This window comes from Phallusia mammillata, chromosome 1 (genome assembly GCF_965637545.1).
Source record: "Phallusia mammillata chromosome 1, kaPhaMamm4.hap1.1, whole genome shotgun sequence".
Lineage (NCBI taxonomy): Eukaryota > Metazoa > Chordata > Ascidiacea > Phlebobranchia > Ascidiidae > Phallusia > Phallusia mammillata.
The window spans coordinates 22,374,347-22,394,340 of NC_137252.1; the positions used below are offsets into that span (position 1 = coordinate 22,374,347).

A 19,994-nucleotide genomic window follows, 5' to 3' on the forward strand; every position below is an offset into this window, starting at 1 on the left:
GACAGATTGCCTTTTTTCTTTGACTCTCGTCTTGTTCGGCGTATGCGCACATTGTGTTATTCTATTACAGTGGTTCCCAACCTTTCGTGGACCATGGCCTCCTTAAAGTAACTTTTTGGCCTCATGGCCCCATTCAACTTACCATGTAGGACCTGTGCCCCCCTTAAAATGTAGATAGCAATCTCGCGTTGGAATGCGGTATTAATTTTGGCCTTAAACAGGTCTAAAAGAGGAAATGAGTGTGATAAACCTCACTATAAACGAATAGTATGTGAAATAGTCGATTAAATTCGGGACAAAAGTTAAAGTGAAAATGACTTTTAGTGGGTCTCTCTTGTAAATCTACGCGCGTGGCCCCCCTGGGGGGCCATGGGCCCTGGTTGGGAACCACTGTTCTATTACGATGCACCTCGAATAAACACCTCGCTACAGGCTTGTCATATTTTGATGTTGAGCTTAGTCATGTCAAACGTTCCCTTATTGCGTCGATTATGGTCACTATAGAGCATGGGTGGCCAAACTGCGGCTCTTTAAGTCTTTTGATTGCGGCTCCTTAATGTTGCAGTGTTGCACATGTATTTCCCCATCTTGCCGAGTTGTTTAACCTGATTATAAAACAATGCATTCTATCACGTATTTGTAGTGTTTTATTGCCAGGAGCCAAAAGCACAACCGCACAGCATGCGCGCGTAACTAGAATGACCTCCAAGAAGGTGGAGAGGTACAAGAAAGACTACGTAGTAGAAAACCACCCAAGCGTATAAATACGTCACAAATTCACTACATCTTCCCTCTTCAGAAAGATTGTAAATACAAACATAACAATAATAGACAAAACGAAAAATACGTAACACTATTCGCTAAATCGCTGCGGTGCGTGTATAGTCCGACCAGACCGAGTGTGGTATGTTGAACCTTCCAGTGAAGCACTCCGAGCGTCATCATTTCTTTCGACATCTTCTGTGTGAGGGATAATGGGCTCAAACCGAGCCTTGTACAGAAACCGTCGATTTCGCCTGAGCAAATCGTCTTTTTTATCCTTAATGATGTAAGAACGATGCTTGTGAGAGGCTTTGATAACAGTGGCCGGTTCAAGATTTTTGTCACGTCGGTGATAAGATTTTGTCTCCAGTTTGAAGTGGTGGAAGTGGTCGAGCACCTTTATCAAAATACTTCTTCTGTTGGTTCCGCCTCTCACGCATATATTGTTGTGCGACTGATACAGGCACAGTCCTTGGCTCAAGATGTCTGGATGTCATAGGTGACAATTCTCTTAATCTTCTCCCCATCAGCAATTGCGCTGGCGAGCCTTCGTTTCCGATCGGCGTATTCCTGTACTGCAAAAAACTTAAATACGGGTCTTCATTAGACTTGAAGGCTTTATCTAACAAACGTTTTACAGTTTGTACAGTTCTCTCGGCCAAACCGTTTGATTGTGGATATAATGGACTCGACGTTTTATGTAATATGTTCCAATTTGTACAAAAATCTTTAAAGTTTTGACTGTTGAACTGCGGACCATTGTCTGATATGATAACCTTCGGAATCCCATGCCTTGAAAATAAAGATTTTAAATGAGAAACTACGGCTGGACTAGTTGTAGTTGTCAACAAAACCACTTCAAAATACTTGCTGTAATAGTCCACTACAACTATATATTCATTTCCATTCCATTGAAATAGGTCCATAGCGACTTGCTCCCATGGCGTCCTAGGTATTTCATGATTGACTAAGGGTTCTTTTGGGTGCTTATTTTGAAACAATTGGCAAACTTTACATTTGGCAATGTAATCGCGGATGCAATTTGTCATTCCGGGGCAGAAATACAAATCTCGTGCTTTTTCTGTACACTTTACAATTCCCATGTGTCCACCATGAATGCGTTTTGTTACAAGTTGTCTCAGAGACGAAGGAACAACGATTCTCTCACCTTTTAACAGGACATCTTCTGTTACAGACAGTTCGTCTCGAAATCCCCAAAAATCACGTGTCTGCTGGGTGCATGAATTTCGCGCGGTGGGCCAACCGTGAAGAATATACCTTTTAAGCATTTGGATACATGGGTCCATCTCAACAGCGCGTTGAATTTCTTTGAGATCATGAATCCCATCTGATGGCAAATCTATAAAATTAACATGCAAATTGTTGTCACATTGGTCCGATTCGTCACTGTTTTGAGGGTGGTTTCGAGATAGGGCATCTGCAATCGGGATATCTTTTCCAGGTTTAAACGAAACAGCAAAATCGTAATCTTGAATCTTTATCATCATTCGCTGCAGTCTAGCAGAGGCTGTCGAAATCGGTTTCTTGAAGATGATTTCCAAAGGCTTGTGATCGGATTCAACTGAAAAATGTCGGCCATATATATATTGATGAAACTTTGCGCACCCAAAAACTATTGCTAGCATTTCCTTTTCAATTTGTGCGTACTTTTGTTCAGTTTCGCTTAATGCTCGGGATGCATACTCGACAGGACCATTGTCTTGTAACAAGACAGCGCCCAAACCATGTTGCGATGCATCCACTTGAATTTTTAATGGCGAATTAGAGTCGTAAAATTTAAGTACTTTACCGGTTTGAGTAACTTGTTTCTTTACAGCGTTGAAAGCTGTTTCGTGTTCTGTTTCCCAGCACCACTGCTTGTGTTGGAGTAATTGCCTTAACACAGAAGTCTCTTCGGAAACCTGCGGCGAGAATTTGCGCAAGTAGTTAACCATTCCTAAAAAACACTGAAGTTCCTTTACGGATGTTGGCGATTTCATTTTTGATATTGCCTCAATACGTTTCGGATTGGGCTGAATGCCATTCTGACCGATCACATGTCCAAAATACTCTACTTTCGGACAGCAAAATTTGCATTTGTCAAGATTAAGTTTAATACCTTGTTCCCGGCAATGTTGCAGCACTTGTCTCAAGTTATCTATTGCTTCATCTAACGTGTCCGCCCATAGCAATATATCGTCGATTATGGCAGCTTGTTTGGGTAAACCATGCAAGGCTTGTTCAATTCTCTGTTGAAAAACGTCTTGGGCCATTTTTAGACCAAATGGCATTCTTAAGAATTTGTATTTTCCGAAAATAGTGTTAAAAGTAGTAAGGTTTGAGGAAACTGAGTCGAGCGGAATTTGCCAATAGCCCGATCTTGCGTCTAATATCGAAAAGTATTTGGCACCAGATAATTTACTAAAAATGTCGTCAATAACCGGCAGTTGATAATGTTCTCTTTGGATTGCTCTGTTAAGAGGACGTGGATCCAAACAAAGGCGAACACTACCATTTTTCTTTTTAACAACTGCAATTGCGTTTACCCAGTCAGTGTACTCACATACAGGTTCAATAATTTTCTTTTTCACTAAGTAGTCGAGTTCGTCTTTCACTTTTTCCTGAATAGCAAACGGTATACGTCTTGGTGGACTTACGGACGGTTGAACACTGTTGTCTAAAATAATGTGGTAAGGCTCTGAAAAACATCCAATACCTTCAAACACATCTGAATATTCTTTACACAGATAGTCGGGAGTTTGACAGGGAATATTTTTATTTATTTGCATCAGTATTTTTATTAGGCCCAACTCTATGCTTGGTCTTAACCCCAAAATTGGTGGTGAATTTGAATGGACAACGTAAAACACTTCCGTGATTTCTTTATTCTTGTACGTGCATGTTAAATTAACTTTTCCAACAGGGCGGATTACTGATCCGCCATAAGCGACTAAAGTCACATTTGTTCTTTCCAGTTGAATGTCCTTCATTGCTGTTTTGAAATAACTGTGAGGGATGATGCTGGCTTGTGCCCCAGAGTCTATTTTGAATCTAATGGATAAACGTAGTCTATTATAGAATATATCCACAGAAACTTGGTCCATCGTGGTAGAAAATGTTTCAACAGATGAAATCTCACCTTGACTATACTTGTAGCACACCTTTGCAAAATGATTCCATTCACCGCAGCTGAAACAGCGTTTTCCTTGTGCGGGACACCTCCGTTCACGACTATGCCTTGTTCCACATTTGTAACAGTGCTTGAGGGGAGCACGTGTAGAATATCGAGGTACCATCCCCACAGCATCAATTGAAGACCTTTCGTCCTTGTTTAAAGAAGTTAATTGCCTCTGCGCGAATTCGTCTCCCCGAACCACGTCGATGCACTGGTTTAGCGGCATGTCCGGTTCCTGTAACATTCTTTGAACCACTCTATCATTTCTAATGCCACAAATAATGCGATCTCTAATGAGACTGTCTTTAATGTCCCCAAATTCGCAGTTAGCTGCCAACAGCTTTAGCTCGGTTGCATAAGCATCAATTGTTTCATGATCCTCTTTATTTCTTACAAAGAATTTATACCGGTCCATAGCTAGATTTCGTTTAGGTTTGCAATATGCATCGAACTTATCAAGAATTACCTTCGGATTTTTTCTTTCATCATTACTGAGTTCCCATGTATTGTAAATGTCCCGTCCATCCTGACCGATGTAAAGCAAAAGATAACTACATTTCTCCACATTGGATTTTGCCGATAAAGGACCAGAAAAAGTCAGTTCAATCATTTGTCGCCATTTCCGAAAATTCTCGGCAACGTTTCCATTGTGAAAATCCATTTCTTGTTTGTTGCTTGGAAATTCCATTGCAAATCCAACACTTCTGACACCATGTAGCCTAGTGTTTTATTGCCAGGAGCCAAAAGCACAACCGCACAGCATGCGCGCGTAACTAGAATGACCTCCAAGAAGGTGGAGAGGTACAAGAAAGACTACGTAGTAGAAAACCACCCAAGCGTATAAATACGTCACAAATTCACTACAGTATTGACAATACACCGACTGTTTGTAATAACCAAGGCCTACAGAGTCAAATGTTTTTAGAAAAAAATTGACTCCGACTCCACACTGGCTGCTGTTGGGTAGCGCAAAACATACTCCGACTTCTGATAATAATCCGGTGTAACCGTGTAACAAACAATAGTCGTTTAAACAAAGCAAGATGAACTCCAGCTTCATCTGCTCCTGTTCCGGCTGATCTGACAAAATGTAAACTGCGGCTCCGGTTGGACCAATGATACTATAGAATTAATTTTGTTATAGTATCATTGGTTAGACTCCGGCTCTGTACACTCCAGTGCTTCGGCTCGTGTACACCTCTGCAACGTTTTCGCTTTGTCCGTACTAGTTTCAATATCAGAAACAAGTTACTTAATTTGGGGATCAACTGATTCACATAAAACCCGAATTTTAACTTTTTGAAAATATTATTGGTGACACCAGTTAAGAACAAAGTGTATTTTTTAGATGTCATTATGCCTTTAACAATATTAGATAACTGGGCAAAATCTAACAAAATTAATTTAAAAATATCCCAGATGGAGTACCGTGCCGCTCCGGATAATACAAGATTAAACGACCTCGAAGTGATTTGACGCAGTTAGGTTTTCTCAGTTCAGGTTCAGCACGATTTTCTGTTGGCAGCGTTTATTTTAGTAAAGTGTTTTATTGATGCAAGTTACATCAACTTGAAGCGATGTCTTCTATTGCCAGGGGTGCGTTGAGTTCCATGGTTTCAAATACGGTGCAGGTTCGTATCTTATTTCTGTTCTAGACTGACTAAAATAAAGATATTTACGAATCAACTCAAAATTTTCAATGCAAGGTAAAAAATAATGATATTTCGATTAATTGCAAGCCATTCTGTAAATACTTAATCTACTGAACTCCTCACCAAATGTAAAAAATGTTTAATCCATGTATCAAATTTAGTTTATCATCAATTCAGGTTAACGTGGTGAGGTAACCAATGGTTATTTGCTGTTCTTCTGTACTGGGTAAAAGATAAAAATTTGCATTTCTAAGAGCTAGTTTGCTCAAAATAAACAACACTTCAGTTAAAAAAATATTGTAAATATTTATATATGCCTAAATATTTTTGTGTTAAACATAGGTAATTGGAAACTCAGTGCCTCGATCAACTCCTGTTGTGTTAAAAGCTGCAGATGTTCTTATTCCTAGAAACAACATGACTTTGGCCAATAAAATGGCTCCAACAGGACGAGTCTCGACCACGACTTCATTTAGTGGTGGGTACTGCCCAGATTGGAAAGAATGGGATAAATCCTCCACGCAAAATTTTGGATTTTCCCTTGTAATTCGCGCAATAAAATGTTGTCCTCGTAAATCCACCTGTCAATCAAAAATCAATCTGCGCAGAAAATTGTAATTCTGCACAAAAATCCGTGCAATTGTTTTGAAGAAAAATTTTCAGTGGTTTTTGCTCCATCAAGTTGGGATCAAACTGTAACTGATTTGGGCCGTCTATAGGTGTTTCAAGTTATTGCTTAACTAAGAATGCATGGTGAAATGTATATTTATCAGTTGGCCGAGGTGGTTTGAAACCAACTTTCCCTATTATTTGCAATTGGTTATGTAATTCGTTATTTTTTTACCTGTTAAAACTATTTTTTGAAATGCAAAGATCCATTGAATTAATGTGATAAAGATATTTATAAAATTTATACATGATATTCACTATATAGGGCTCATGAGCATTAGGTATGCTCACAGCGATGTCACAGTTCCAGACTACAGTGACTACAAGGTTGATAATGTTACGAAACAGAGCATAACCGACTTTAGAAAGAGCGAAGATGAACGAAGAACAGAAAACAAATCCTTTAACTATGCTGTATCAGGTAATTACATGGATCTGGTTTTAAAATGTATAATCAGTTTTATTTTGTAAATGTAACACTGTACTTATACTATGCTGGTTTTTATTTAGGATGTTTAAAAAACTTATTACAACACGACGATTATAACATAGATACAGATTAACCAAAAAACCTTCACCCATTTTATTTGAAAAACTTGAACAAACATGTTTGTTTCATGTTTAGAATTGCTAAACCCCGTTCAATTTGCACAAAAACTTTAAAACAGATCTTAAATTTGAGATTATGGATTTTTTTATAACTTTAAGATGATAACTGGGAACAAGGGCAACTTTCTGGAAATATGAGTATTTAACTACGCTGGTGTAATATTTATGCATTTTCTTGCAGCTGCTGTTTGGATGGGAGGTGTTTATGCAGCCAAATCAACTGTCACCGCCTTTATAAAGTACATGAGTGCGTCTGCTGATGTTTTGGCGCTTGCATCCATCGAGGTGGCCCTGTCTGATGTGCCTGAGGGTAAAAGTGTAACATTCAAATGGAGGGGAAAACCACTATTTATAAGGTGGGGCTTTAATATTTCAAGGTTGCAGTTTGCAGAAGTTATTGGCAGATCTCGAACTTGTTTCACTCTTATAATATTAAATTAGAAAATGTCAGGGTGCAGTTACTCAACACTAAAATGTGTCGTTCTATAAAATGGATATACATAAGTTTTAAGGTATTAAGGGTCCGTTTTCTCAAGGTAAAGCATTTTGATTTTGCTCAATTTCCGTTGTTATATTTACCCCATAACACCACCAGTTACTCCACTGGGCCAAAAAAGGGTCAATTTTTCATAAAGTTATCCTTATGTTTGACCTTAAAGCACCAAATTTCCATCTGCTGTTTTAGTTGAAGGCATGTTTGCATGTGTGGGGGCCAATGAGTGTGTGCAAACGCAAACAATAAAATATGTTTATGATCGTTATAAATGTAACATTAGCCACACAAATTTAGGATTTTAAGATTCTAAACTTAATAGGCAACAGTTTCTGTCTTACCTGGTCATGTTATCTTTCATTTGAAGATTTTAGGTTTTCATGTTAAGTTTTGTTGCAGGCACCGAACACCGGAAGAGATTGCGATTGAAGAAGGGGTTAACGTCGCCGAACTTCGTGATCCCCAACATGACAGCGATAGAGTTCAGGATTCTAAATTCCTGATAGTCATAGGAGTCTGCACCCATCTTGGTTGCGTGCCTATTGCAAACTCGGGCGACTTTGGAGGCTACTATTGCCCTTGCCATGGTTCCCATTACGACGCCTCTGGTCGTATTCGCAAAGGCCCAGCGCCGTTGAATTTAGAAGTTCCTGAGTATAATTTCCCAAGTGAAGGCATTGTAAAGGTCGGCTAGTTGGTTGGGGCTGTTCTGGAGATTTTGTATTTATGTTCAATTATTAGGTTATGTTCTCAGAAGTTCTTTGGCCAAACTATCTCTTCTATGTTGGTTTCATAAGATTTAATAAATTGCGACAGCCTGTTGTGGTGTTTTGTTTCAAGGTCTATGATGAATATCATCTTGACTAGGCGTTTAAAAATCTGATGGCAAATTTGTAGGATTCATTCCAACAACCTACATGTGTCAGCAAAGACACAGCCACCCTGAAAATAACAAATTAAAAGATATTTGTGATTAAACTGGCAAACTAAATTTTTGCTATTAAGTGTGTTCATGTCAGGCGTGCCTAAACTTTGCGGGAAAATGCGGGAAACTTATTTGCGGGTTGGAGACTCCCGGAACCCTGGCATCAGAAATTTAAAAACACAATGCCGCGCAGGCTTTGTTTCGACAAAGGTGTTTATCGAAACTTTTAGTCATTTTGTATTCTCAGGCATGGTAATACCCCTAATCTAGACGTACTTTTGACTGGCACTTCTACGCAAGATGTATCCTCATACCTCACTTCAGAGTTGTAAGTCGGGCCGGGTTCCTCTTCGGTTTCTTCAAAAAACGGGACTGACTTTACACTCTGTCGGTATTTTTTTGAATATATTTAACTAGTCTATTGTGTTTGTTGTCTTGGTCTTTCCTGGTGCTACTATGTGTAGGCCTGTCAATCAAACTTTCGAGCCTAAATGGTCTTCACAAAAACGATCCGGGTTTCGGTCTTGTGCTTTCGGGCTCCAATTTCAGGCCCGTTTACCACTCGGCCTCACTTAGGCTACTCTTTTACTGCGTTGATCTGCAGATGAACATTTAGGGAGGGGCCAAATAGTTTGCTGTCTAATAAATTTTTGCTAATGTTTGGCGTAGGGCGTGCTTTTACCAAACACGTGACTTGCCAAACCTTGGTTCGACGGGACAGCCAAACGCTTTATTGATTTATTCGATGTCTACATAAATATAAAAAAGCATGGATTTCACCTCACAACTTGGTGACAACAGTCATTTTTGTTAATTTATAAATTTTTTGATAGTTGAAAGACTAAACCACAATGGCTACGCCACTGGACTAAATACCAGCAAGTGAAACCGCTTGTAATTTGGGTTGGGTTCACTATTTATTGTTTTACCTTTTTTATGAGGTGGTGGCAGTTACAAGTAGGAAAGACTGCCTTTTACTGGTTCGGCGTAGGTTCAAACCACACACCAAGGTAATCCACGCCAACGATTTCTTCGGAAACAAAATCCAAGCCTACGCGCTTAAAGTTGACTGCTTTCTGATTGATATTCAAATCATCTTAGACAAACCACTACTACACACAAAAATGTTGGCAGGTCAAGACATTGCCGTTTTGAGGTAACAATTACATGGGCACGGGGCGTTTAAAACGACCCCAAACTTCCTTTTTTCAAAAACACTTTTGTCACCATCATGGACGCAAATCCCGGAGGAAAAATTTGTTGGGTGGGGGGTGACTCCTGTGCATTTGTATCCCCCCCCCCCCCCAATAATTTTTAATGTTTATTTTAAAAAGAGAGAGAAAAAATACCAACAAAGTTTTCTTTTCTGAGTGACGTACGAGTCTGAGCAAAAAAAAAAGTTACAAACAGAGGCGATTGTTCGCTTACAATCCTCGAACGCCCCTGGTTGTCATTATCGGTAAATAAATGCCTGACAAGAATACTTGCAAGATGACTGCGTTTCATGTTGCATCAAATTTGTTACAATTTAAAATTATTTTTAATCGTCTTGTTTTCTCAATACATAAAATTAAAAATATGATGTCTATGTCGTCTCAATTCGGATTTTGTTGTTGCGGTCGTGTTTACTCGTGATTTTTACGCACACGCGCGGCAGCGTGACGTATATCCGGATATTGCGCAAGAACCCGCGACTGTGACAAATCGTATGAGGCCAAAGCCGGTCCTTCAGGCGTTGAGCGGCGTGGCGCGAATGTCCTTTTAACGCTGTTAAGTGTCAAAAACAATAAAACTAGTGAACTTGGGTTTAAACAGCTTTTTATCCATTGTTTGCCGTGGAAGATGTTTTGCTTCTGTAAAATTTACCGAATATAGTTGTGGATTGTTCGAAATGCAAAGTTACTTGTACAAGCATCGTGAATAGTTAAATGTCTTTGTTTGCGTCGGTTTTTTTATCGGTTTTTTTCTGATGTGAATAGTTCGTTATGTGCTGATAAAGTAGAATTTTATGAAGATTGTGGATACATACCTTATGTGTCCCTTAACAAAGCTAAAGTATGGTTCCTCATTTGTCTTAAGTTGAGTAATTTATACAGTTTAACACTTTCTTTTTTGTAATAGTTTGTTGTAGCATCTACAGCAAACATGGCAGGTGTTTTTGACATTGATTTGGACACTGAGATTTCCTCTGACAATGAAATTGAGGACAACATTGAGCTTAATGAAAACATGGCTGAGGATTTTATGAATGAAGATGAACTAGAAACTATCGACCTAACTGAGACAGTTGTAAACAAAGGTACAGAAAAAGTTGGTCCTCATTGCTTTCAGCTTCTGAAGGTACTTGGAAAAGGTGGATATGGCAAAGTTTTCCAGGTTCGTAAAATGACTGAGCCTGATGGAGGGAAAATCTTTGCTATGAAAGTGCTCAAAAAGGCGTCAATTGTGCGAAACCAGAAAGACACAGCACATACTAAAGCTGAAAGAAATATCCTGGAAGATGTCAAGCATCCGTTTATTGTTGACCTTAAGTTTGCTTTTCAAACTGGAGGCAAATTGTATTTAATTTTAGAGTATCTCAGTGGTGGTGAATTGTTTATGCATTTGGAAAGAGAGGGAATTTTCATGGAAGACATGGCCTGCTTTTACCTTGCGGAAATCACCATGGCATTGGGACATTTACACAGCAAAGGTATTATCTACAGAGATCTTAAACCTGAGAATATTCTCCTTGACATGACTGGGCACATTAAGCTTACTGATTTTGGGTTGTGTAAAGAATCAATCCATGAAGGTGCTATGACCCACACATTTTGTGGTACTATTGAGTATATGGCTCCAGAAGTCTTAACCCGGTCTGGACATAATAAAGCTGTGGACTGGTGGAGTCTTGGAGCTCTGATGTTTGACATGCTCAATGGAGCCCCACCTTTTACTGCAGAAAACAGAAAAAAGACAATAGAGAAGGTTTTGCGAGGGAAACTGACTTTGCCACCATACCTTACTGCGGATGCAAAGGACATTTTGAAAAAGTTGCTAAAACGTCATGCCCCTTCAAGGCTTGGTGCATCATTAGATGATGACAAAGCTGTTAGAAGACACCCATTTTTCAAGCAAATTAATTGGGAGCAACTGCTAGCAAGAAAAGTTGAACCACCCTTCAAACCTCCCTTGAAAAATGAGGAAGATGTCAGTTTGTTTGACACAAAATTTACCAAGCAATCCCCTGTGGACAGTCCAGATAACTGTCCTTTGTCAGAGAGTGCCAACCAGGTCTTCCAAGGATTTACCTATGTTGCACCTTCAGTCCTTGAGAGCATCAGTGAGCATTTTGTGGGGCCAAAAATCCGGTCACCAAGAAAGATCACCCCCTTGAGTCCAATGAAAACTGATAGTCCTTGGCAATCACAAACCATAATCCATGACATGAGTTCAAATGACATGGATTGCACACCAGTTGTGGTTACTACTACACAAGGTCCTGTGTCATCAAACAAAACTGGATTTGCATCTTTTGCAAGTGGCACAAATGTGTCAAATTTTAGCGTAAGAACTGAAAAAAGTCCACCGATTATGGTACGGGGAACAGAACTGAATGGAAAGCAGGGAAACAAAAATAAAAAGCGCCTTAATTTGTTTTAATATGTTTATTTTTAATTGCAAGGTGAAGGTATCCATAAATGTAAAAAAATCACATATAATTTTGTAATATTTTTAGATAATGATACAATTGAATGGACACCATAATGTTTGTTATGTGATATAAAAATGTTTTCCTATTAAACTCACTTCTTCTCATTGGCAATCACGAATCCTCACATATTTTTGTAACTAGTATTTATTGAGCGATTGTGTTCTGTTCCTTTTAAGCCAGTTTTAATTTTTATCAATACATGTTTTAGGCAATTGTTTGAACTTCTTGTTCATGTATACATTTCCATAATAGGCCTTCAAGTTGCTCTAACTCATAATATTCATGTATTTATTGCTGTCTGTTGCTATTTATATTTTGTCTGCTGAAACCCTTAACATTTAAATATGTTTCAGTGGTTTTCTGTTTTTTCATTATTGTTTTGCCATCTTGCAAAGAATAAACATTTTGAAACAATGTAATGACTAAAATAAGAATAAATGTTTTTGTGAAATTATGAAAACGGTTGTTTATGTTTTTCGTGAAACAGCACAGTAATAAACAAGCCACTGTTTTTAATTGATGAATTGTTTTTCTAGTCCTAAAAAGTGATGATTTTGTTTAATAATGGTACCATAAAAACACTGGTAATATCGTATTATGCATACAATTGCACAACTGTAGCATCATGTATTGGAAAGAGTACAAAGCAAAACAACATATTTTGTTGATTGTGTGCCGGTTGGCAATTGCAAAAAGTTTTTTCCCATTTTATTTCTTATCATTTTAAAATTATATAAGGGCAAAATTACTAATAAATTATGATAGTTTCAAAATGCAGCCAAATATTTGCATTGCTGTAAATTTTTATTGTAATGGCATTCTTACAAAATTTTTGTGTAAAATCCAATGTCCAATACAAAGAAATTGTTCAGCTTTGAAATTTGTTAGCTGCTCAGTTGAAACTTATTCATATTTTATTGTTTCATTGTCTATGTTTAGCTTTGTCTAAGTATGCCCCTTATTTTTACTGTTTGTTTTCTTTTTTGAGCTCGCATGTTGTAAATTTCTATGGTAGAAAATAAAAAAACAGTCGATTACAGTCACAAACGACTTTTTTGCTTTGATTTATCCGCTTCAACTGTTTGTTTATTCTTTTCTTTGCAAATAAAAACCCAGTAGAAAATAATATTAGTGTTGGTGCTGGTTGAAAAAACTGTGATGTCTTCAGAAACCTGGAAAAATATTCAAGAAAACAAGAGAAAGTTGGATTCCTTTCGTGAGAGGTTACAAAAGCGGCGCAGAGAAAGGCAAGGTTTGTTGCTTCTTATTTGGACCTCCATTGTGACTACATGCTAATTTTAGAGTTTATTTCTTTCTAATTTGGGGCTTACATTATGTTTATTCGGCTTTTCAGAGTTTAAGCCAATGTAGTTGGCAGAAAGCTAAATTAGGATTTTGTGTTTTGGGTGTACAAGCAAGCAAAATCTTTTACCAGGAGTAGGGCCGAAAGATTGTTTATCATAGCCTTAACATATGAGGAATAAAAACCATGAGAATAATTGACTTTTCCTGCAACTTTTCTACCACTGATGAGACCATTGTTTACCATAGAACAATTGTCTTTTAGATGTGTTGACAGTTGGTGCAAAAGATATTGATATCATCGAAACTCAAACAGTTCAAAAATCTGACCAACAAATAGATGGTGAGTATTCTAAAGTTTGTTTTTACTGACACTACATTTATTTTGTCGAGGCAATTAATGGATTTCATTATAATCGTCAGCTTTATTCATTGTTTATCCAGGAACACTTTATTATAGTATATCATTGCCTTACAACAGTCAATGCCAAAATTGGGGTATGGTCCCATAGTGACAGCAAAGCCACTTTTGCATGACTACCAAAAGCTTGCAGTCATAAGTTCATATCAATCAACTAAAAATGTGATTGTTTCCACCTAATTTTAATGCCTGCAAAGTTATAAAACAACCCTTTAATTACGGATATGTTCAATTTCAAGATAAATTAAAAATAGTTTTTGTATGTTGCTCTGAAAATATTTGTCTGCTTGGAAAATTGCACAGTTAAAGTTTTGTTTCAGAAACCAGTGACTTGATTACATATGTTGATCCAAAGATTGAAAAGATGCTTCAACAATACTTGTGTCTTCCAATTTTGTCCTTTCCGCTTGGTGTGAGAGAAGTAATGCAAGGTTTAAACCAGGTAAATCACCCAAAACATGTTTTGAAATGCTAAATATAGATTTGAAGAACATATTTGAAATTTTAAATCTGTTTTAAATTTGATGAAAAAACTGTAACAAAGCAATTGTTTTCAGGAGTTATTGACACACTGCACTGAAAATATTAAAGTGACATTGCTGGAAGTTGAATTCCTTTTGCAAAAACAAGCAGCTCAACAGTTCATTTCTCTTTTCAGTGGGTGCACCAACATAGTATTATGAGTCCCATTCCCTGAATGGGGAACATATTGTTTTGTTGGTATTTTTTTTTGTCTAACACAAGCTTGTTCACGCCTTTGGCTCAAAAAATGTGGTTCAACCTTTTTTATTGTACACATGAGATATCAAAAGTTATATATACTTATATATGTGTGTGTGTATAAAATTTATGTATAAAATTTGGCAAACCATATGAAAGACACCTTGATAGTTTTCATCAGTTAACCTAAAACAATGTGACCTATCACAAACGCTTTATCCAGGTGATGGGTCAAAGACCGATGTAATGTCAATTGAACATGACAAACTTACTGCAGTTGTGGGTGAAATGGAACAAAGTGATACAGTGAAAGGGGAACCAAAAAAAACTGATGAAAAAAAGTTGGAAAAGTAATATTATGTGTTAATTATGTCTAATGCTGGCCACGGTTATTTTCTTAACGATGTTAAACATTGTAGAAAAGATTTTGCAGAAGTGAGGAATCACAAGCCTCCCAAGCGAGTGTCCAGTGATCGTTCTAATGAAAACCAATCATCGAGTCGTAATCGTTCTAAAATTGCCAAACCAGAGAGATCTAAGTCTTCATCTTTAGGTCTGGATGACATTGAAGCTTTGCTTTCCACTAAAACTGCCAAAGAGCAAGATACAAATAGAGTGTCTGATGAAATACAACAGCTGCTAAGAACTGCATCAACCAAAGAGTTATCTTTGGCAGAAAAATTTAGATCACTAGGAGGACCCCAGGTAATGCTTTTTGAGTTTGTGTAAATCAAGAAGTTTCTTAGTGTTTGTAGAGAAACAAAAACTTCGGTTTTAAATGGTAATTAATCAAAAATAATTGGTCAAAATAGTTGTTTAACAATATGTTTTTTAGCACATTAGGGCTAAAGTTGTTTACTAAAAGGTGCGAGAATTTTGTCCTCATGCAACAAGAGAGGAATGCTTACGACACAATCGTTCATATTCATCATGCCAAAAACTACACTTTAGGAAAATTCTAAAAGCCCACACAGGTTTGATATTTTTTTCAAAATGGACTTAGAAATATAAGGCCTTTAGTAAAAAAACAGACATATTTGCGTGACATTTTTGAAACAAAATAATTATGACAACGTGTTATTACTTACATGTGCTGCTGAATAAGTGTGTTCATGTATGTATTGTTGTGCTATAATTTTGCACATTTACTTTTATAACCATGCACCACATCGAAAATGACAAATACCTTGACTATAGTGTATCTAGTGTGTACCTTGTTTTTCAGATGAATCTTTGGGGGATTGTTCATTTCTTAACACTTGCTTTCACATGGACACATGTAAATATGTGCATTATGAAATTGACTACCGAGGGACAGATTTGGACCCTCGAAAGCACAGAAAGGCTGGAAAACGCCGTGAAGAGACTGGACTCAAATCTCAACATGATCTACTGCCAAAGTTCGATTCTGATGAAGATTATATAAACAGGAAAATGCTACCACCTCAGGTTGTGAAGCATGTTTGAGGTTGTGTGCCATAATACAAAATTTTGCAGAATAGCAAACAGTTTAAAAGCACCCAAATTTTAAAATTTTAATACAATTCGAGTTTAAGAAATGATTTAAGAAATTAAACAAAGCATTTTTATGAGTACACTTGCTGATACTTTTTATTTTCTAGTGTTTTTACTTAATGTGTCAGAATGTAACATTATTAGACCCGAAATTAAAGTAATATTGTGCAACTAAAATTACATGAAATAATTACCTGTATGCTAAAGCCAAGGGCCAGTGTTTATTTTTTCTGTGTGTTTTAATACTTTACCAAATAAGCTGTTAGGTAGTTTGTAGTTTCTATGTATATTTTTTTCTAGTGGATCAACTGTGATATTCGTTATCTGGACTTTTCTGTGTTGGGCAAGTTTTCTGTTATCATGGCTGACCCACCATGGGATATTCACATGGAGCTGCCATATGGAACTATGCAGGTACCATTGTGATGTAAGCACCACACATATATATATATATGTGTGTACTAGCCTGTCATTCCAGCTAATTTGCCTTTCAATATTGCCCGTGTTTGTTATAAATGCCACACAGCATCAACTGTAATTAGTTGTAAGAAGCGAAATTATATTCCTAGTCCATTGCTGTTGGCTGTAACTTGATATCCTAAGACTGGTTTTCAGGCATGGTTCAGTGTACTGGATATCAGTTTAACATTTTTTATTGTTTGTCATTCTTCCTTAGTATGTACAAACAAATCATTTGTTTTCATTGCTATTCTGCATTTAGGATGATGAAATGAGGGCAATGAGAATTCAGGATTTATCTGATGATGGTCTTATGTTTCTTTGGGTTACTGGCAGGTTTGTGGAAAATTGACTTGTTGCATTACCTTAATATTAATAAAATTGCTGTAGTAAAAAAAACTATTGTTTTGTAAGAACGCAGAAAATTCCCAGTGCTTGAATGCAATGTGTTTCTGCAACCTACATTAAAACATGATTTCTAGTAGACACAACTTTTTTGAGTTTCAGACGTTGGTGATTGGTACATTGCAAACTATATAAAGGCTGTTTAACCTTCTTAATAAATTCACCTTAATTTTACTCTTTTTTCCCAGACGCTGTAGGTCAAAAATACACCCTTTAATGCTCATTTTATTTATTCAAACTTCCAATTGACCTTGTAATTTCTCTTACATCCCCCAAAAATCTGTGTAAGCGATAAACCATGGTGCCTATATGCACAAATATATACATACATAAAAATAAAAAAGAGCCACCTTTATATTACTTGGTTTTAGAGCAATGGAATTGGGGAGACAACTATTTGACATTTGGGGGTAAGTCAACTGGATTTTTGTATGTTAGAATTTTATTATTGTTGCACTTTGTTGATACCCTGTCTGTATAAAATCTTACAAAGTATAACTTTAGTGTAGTGTTGACATAGCCACACACATTTGTAAAAAGAACACCAAATGAAAATAAAACGTTGATTAAGCACAATCTGAATACTGCAAGTAGATTACTGTTTTTTAATTATAACACTGTTTATGGTTGCAAACATATTAAGGTAAAGAAAGTGTACAAGAAAATTGCCAACCAATACAGCATACCGCATAAACCCAAATTACCTTTGTAATCACTTTAAGTTGTAAGAATGACCAGTGCATTTTGCCCAAGGCATGTTAGAGTAGCAATTAACATTTCAGGTGTAGATTAAAGTAATTCTTTATTGTTTGTTTGTATCATTTTTATCCTCAATGGATGGGCAATGCTGTACTTAGCTCACTATGTATTCAATGTCAAATTGCCTGTTTTATTGGAAGTCTATTGATTAATTTTGTTATTAATGTTTTACTTAAAAAGTGTTGACTTCTGTTCAGTTTACCCGATCTGGTTACTCTGTGAAAACAAGGTAGTTGCACTCACCAAAATATTTTTGTAATTGCCCGTATAATTTTGTAACAGCTACAAACGTTGTGATGAGTTAATATGGGTTAAAACAAACCAACTTCAAAGACTGATTCGAACTGGAAGAACAGGTCATTGGATAAACCATGGAAAAGAACACTGCTTGGTAAATAACTAACTTGTAATGATTATAGGCTTTTGATGGTGATAATGAAACCAAGTTTAAGTTATGTATAAGTTTTTTTTTCTCAAAAAAATGAACTTAATACTATGCTGAAGTTTTTTATGTTTCAAAAATTGCAACCAATGATCCCATTTAGGTGTATAATTTCTATTAATTTTTGCACATCAACTTGTACCATATGTAGCATATTTGTCTAATAGAAAAAAAATCCCTCAAAAGTAACATGTGAAACAAGCAAGTTGTTTTTAAAGAAATTGTTTTTTTGCCAAAAATATTGTTGCAAGTCAACATAAACCCCAAAGAAATGTTTAGATCGGAATCAAAGGCAACCCAAAAGGAATTAACAGAAGACTTGACTGTGATGTCTTGGTAGCAGAGGTAAGTGTAATCAACTGAATTTTTGCTTTTGGTCTTTTTTTTCTATCATTATAAAAAATTAAATTGTTGTTTACTTTGGTTAAAAAATTAAATACCTTGTTAACCACATTTGATTATCCAGTCCCCTTTTTGTTATTATAGTGTATATAATATATGTTTTAATCTTAGCATAAAACAATCCTATTTTTTACGATTTTTATTTAAAACCAACATTATCTGAAAAAGCATTGTTTGTATCCATTCAAGACAAGTTAAAGGTTTGGTTTAATATACAAATTCAATTATCCTTTTTTGGCTTATTCTGTCACATTTTTTTAAATTGGTAGTTGAATATTATTTTAAGAGGAAACCAATGGGCCACATGAAAGGAAAAAGGGACATGCTTTATTCGTGAATTAATTGTTTCCACATTTTAAAATTGTTTTTTTGCCTACAAACATGTGATGTAATGTATAACTTCTCTACCATTCAGTAATTTTTATAAATCATTAAGTAATTTGGGTAATATTCACCATATATATATGGTTAAAATCAATTAAATGACACAACAATTTTTTTGGTGTGTGAAATTTCAGCCCTGAAGGAATTATGGCTCAGTGGCTTGGTTTAACACCACAAAACAAAAAAGAAATAGATACAACAACAAACTGTCAAAAGCAATAACTACTGGCCAATTGTTTGTAGTTATCATTTCCTGTTTTATGCAACATTTGTTTACACTGCCAGGTAAGAGACACTAGTCACAAACCAGATGAGATTTATGGAATTATAGAACGATTGTCTCCTGGAACAAGAAAACTGGAACTGTTTGGCCGAATGCACAACATTCAACCGAATTGGTAAAAATAACAAGAAAAGTGTAAAAAATGCATTTTTAAATCTGGCATACCAGTAAAAAAAAACATCAGCAGAAACACAGCAGTAAAAAACATAAAAATACGAAATACACTCTTTCTTTATTGGTTGGGTACTTTTGCTTTTACTGTGACATAGAACTGTGATAGATTTGAGTCCTTTATTTGATAGAAATACAAATATTGTTTATTGATTAGAAGAGTCACATAGAAATACATAACATCATTGAAATGTTAACTTTCACAGCTGATATAGTTGTTTGACTTTGTAGCTCATGTGGTTGCTTTTTAGCCCTAAAAGTTTTTTTTTATGTGTGCTCTTTAGCATCCTAATTTTTATTCATTAGCTTTTTGGGACTAAGATCAGAATTATCGTCCTTGACATGCTTTTTTCCATTTTATTCTAGTTGTTTGATACTTCTTATGAGTCACCCCACAAACCGATGTTCATACATGTTCTATAAACTAATGTGGTTTTGTTTCGCAATGTTGGTTTCATACAAAACATATTCAGTGTATTGGTTCCCAATAAGTTATGTTTAATATATTGGTTCCTTCTCTAAGGAAATGTAAAATGGTAAAAACACCCTTCGAGTATGTATGTTTTGCATAGGGTGACACTTGGAAATCAGCTTGATGGTGTTCACTTGGCAGAATATGAATCTGTAGCAAAATTCAAGGAGAAATACCCAGATGGAATTGTTACAAAACCGAAAAAGAATGATTTGTATTGACCAACTATTTTTACAAATTCTGCCGTTTTAAACATGTAATAAACTTTGAACCATAATTA

General features: G+C 36.3%; 3 protein-coding genes and 1 pseudogene across 3 annotated transcripts; 3 read left to right on the forward strand and 1 right to left on the reverse strand.

Moving 5' to 3' along the window:
• Window positions 1-641: 641 nt before the first annotated feature.
• LOC145207395 (uncharacterized) lies at window positions 642-1,289 on the reverse strand (annotated as a pseudogene).
• A 4,117-nt stretch (window positions 1,290-5,406) lies between these two features.
• Window positions 5,407-8,180, forward strand: LOC145221327 (cytochrome b-c1 complex subunit Rieske, mitochondrial-like). Its single transcript, XM_080088017.1, has 5 exons — window positions 5,407-5,568; window positions 5,932-6,067; window positions 6,524-6,679; window positions 7,049-7,223; window positions 7,760-8,180. The coding sequence occupies exons 1-5, from the start codon at window positions 5,515-5,517 to the stop codon at window positions 8,052-8,054; spliced, it is 816 nt and encodes a 271-aa protein (XP_079944143.1). The 5' UTR covers window positions 5,407-5,514; the 3' UTR covers window positions 8,055-8,180.
• Window positions 8,181-10,381: 2,201 nt separating this feature from the next.
• On the forward strand, window positions 10,382-12,495 carry LOC145221295 (ribosomal protein S6 kinase beta-1-like). The gene has a single exon (XM_080088015.1). It carries the CDS (start codon window positions 10,431-10,433, stop codon window positions 11,925-11,927), a length of 1,497 nt encoding a protein of 498 aa, XP_079944141.1. The 5' UTR covers window positions 10,382-10,430; the 3' UTR covers window positions 11,928-12,495.
• A 403-nt stretch (window positions 12,496-12,898) lies between these two features.
• On the forward strand, window positions 12,899-19,991 carry LOC145221279 (N(6)-adenosine-methyltransferase catalytic subunit METTL3-like). The gene is made up of 15 exons (XM_080088014.1): window positions 12,899-13,231; window positions 13,547-13,624; window positions 14,023-14,144; window positions 14,260-14,359; window positions 14,646-14,772; window positions 14,842-15,127; window positions 15,288-15,396; window positions 15,648-15,871; window positions 16,238-16,351; window positions 16,659-16,732; window positions 17,173-17,211; window positions 17,843-17,951; window positions 18,282-18,347; window positions 19,074-19,186; window positions 19,815-19,991. The coding sequence occupies exons 1-15, from the start codon at window positions 13,138-13,140 to the stop codon at window positions 19,933-19,935; spliced, it is 1,776 nt and encodes a 591-aa protein (XP_079944140.1). The 5' UTR covers window positions 12,899-13,137; the 3' UTR covers window positions 19,936-19,991.
• The last annotated feature ends 3 nt before the right edge of the window (window positions 19,992-19,994 follow it).

Excerpts from the sequence above, each read along its gene's own strand:
- LOC145221327 (XM_080088017.1), top strand. The coding sequence starts at position 5,515 with ATGTCTTCTATTGCCAGGGGTGCGTTGAGTTCCATGGTTTCAAATACG. Across the intron at positions 5,569-5,931 it reads TGGTTTCAAATACGGTGCAG|GTAATTGGAAACTCAGTGCC; the intron begins GTTCGTATCTTA and ends TGTTAAACATAG. Across the intron at positions 6,068-6,523 it reads GACCACGACTTCATTTAGTG|GGCTCATGAGCATTAGGTAT; the intron begins GTGGGTACTGCC and ends TTCACTATATAG.
- LOC145221295 (XM_080088015.1), top strand. The coding sequence starts at position 10,431 with ATGGCAGGTGTTTTTGACATTGATTTGGACACTGAGATTTCCTCTGAC.
- LOC145221279 (XM_080088014.1), top strand. The coding sequence starts at position 13,138 with ATGTCTTCAGAAACCTGGAAAAATATTCAAGAAAACAAGAGAAAGTTG. Across the intron at positions 14,360-14,645 it reads ACAGTTCATTTCTCTTTTCA|GTGATGGGTCAAAGACCGAT; the intron begins GTGGGTGCACCA and ends CGCTTTATCCAG. Across the intron at positions 18,348-19,073 it reads GTGATGTCTTGGTAGCAGAG|GTAAGAGACACTAGTCACAA; the intron begins GTAAGTGTAATC and ends TTACACTGCCAG.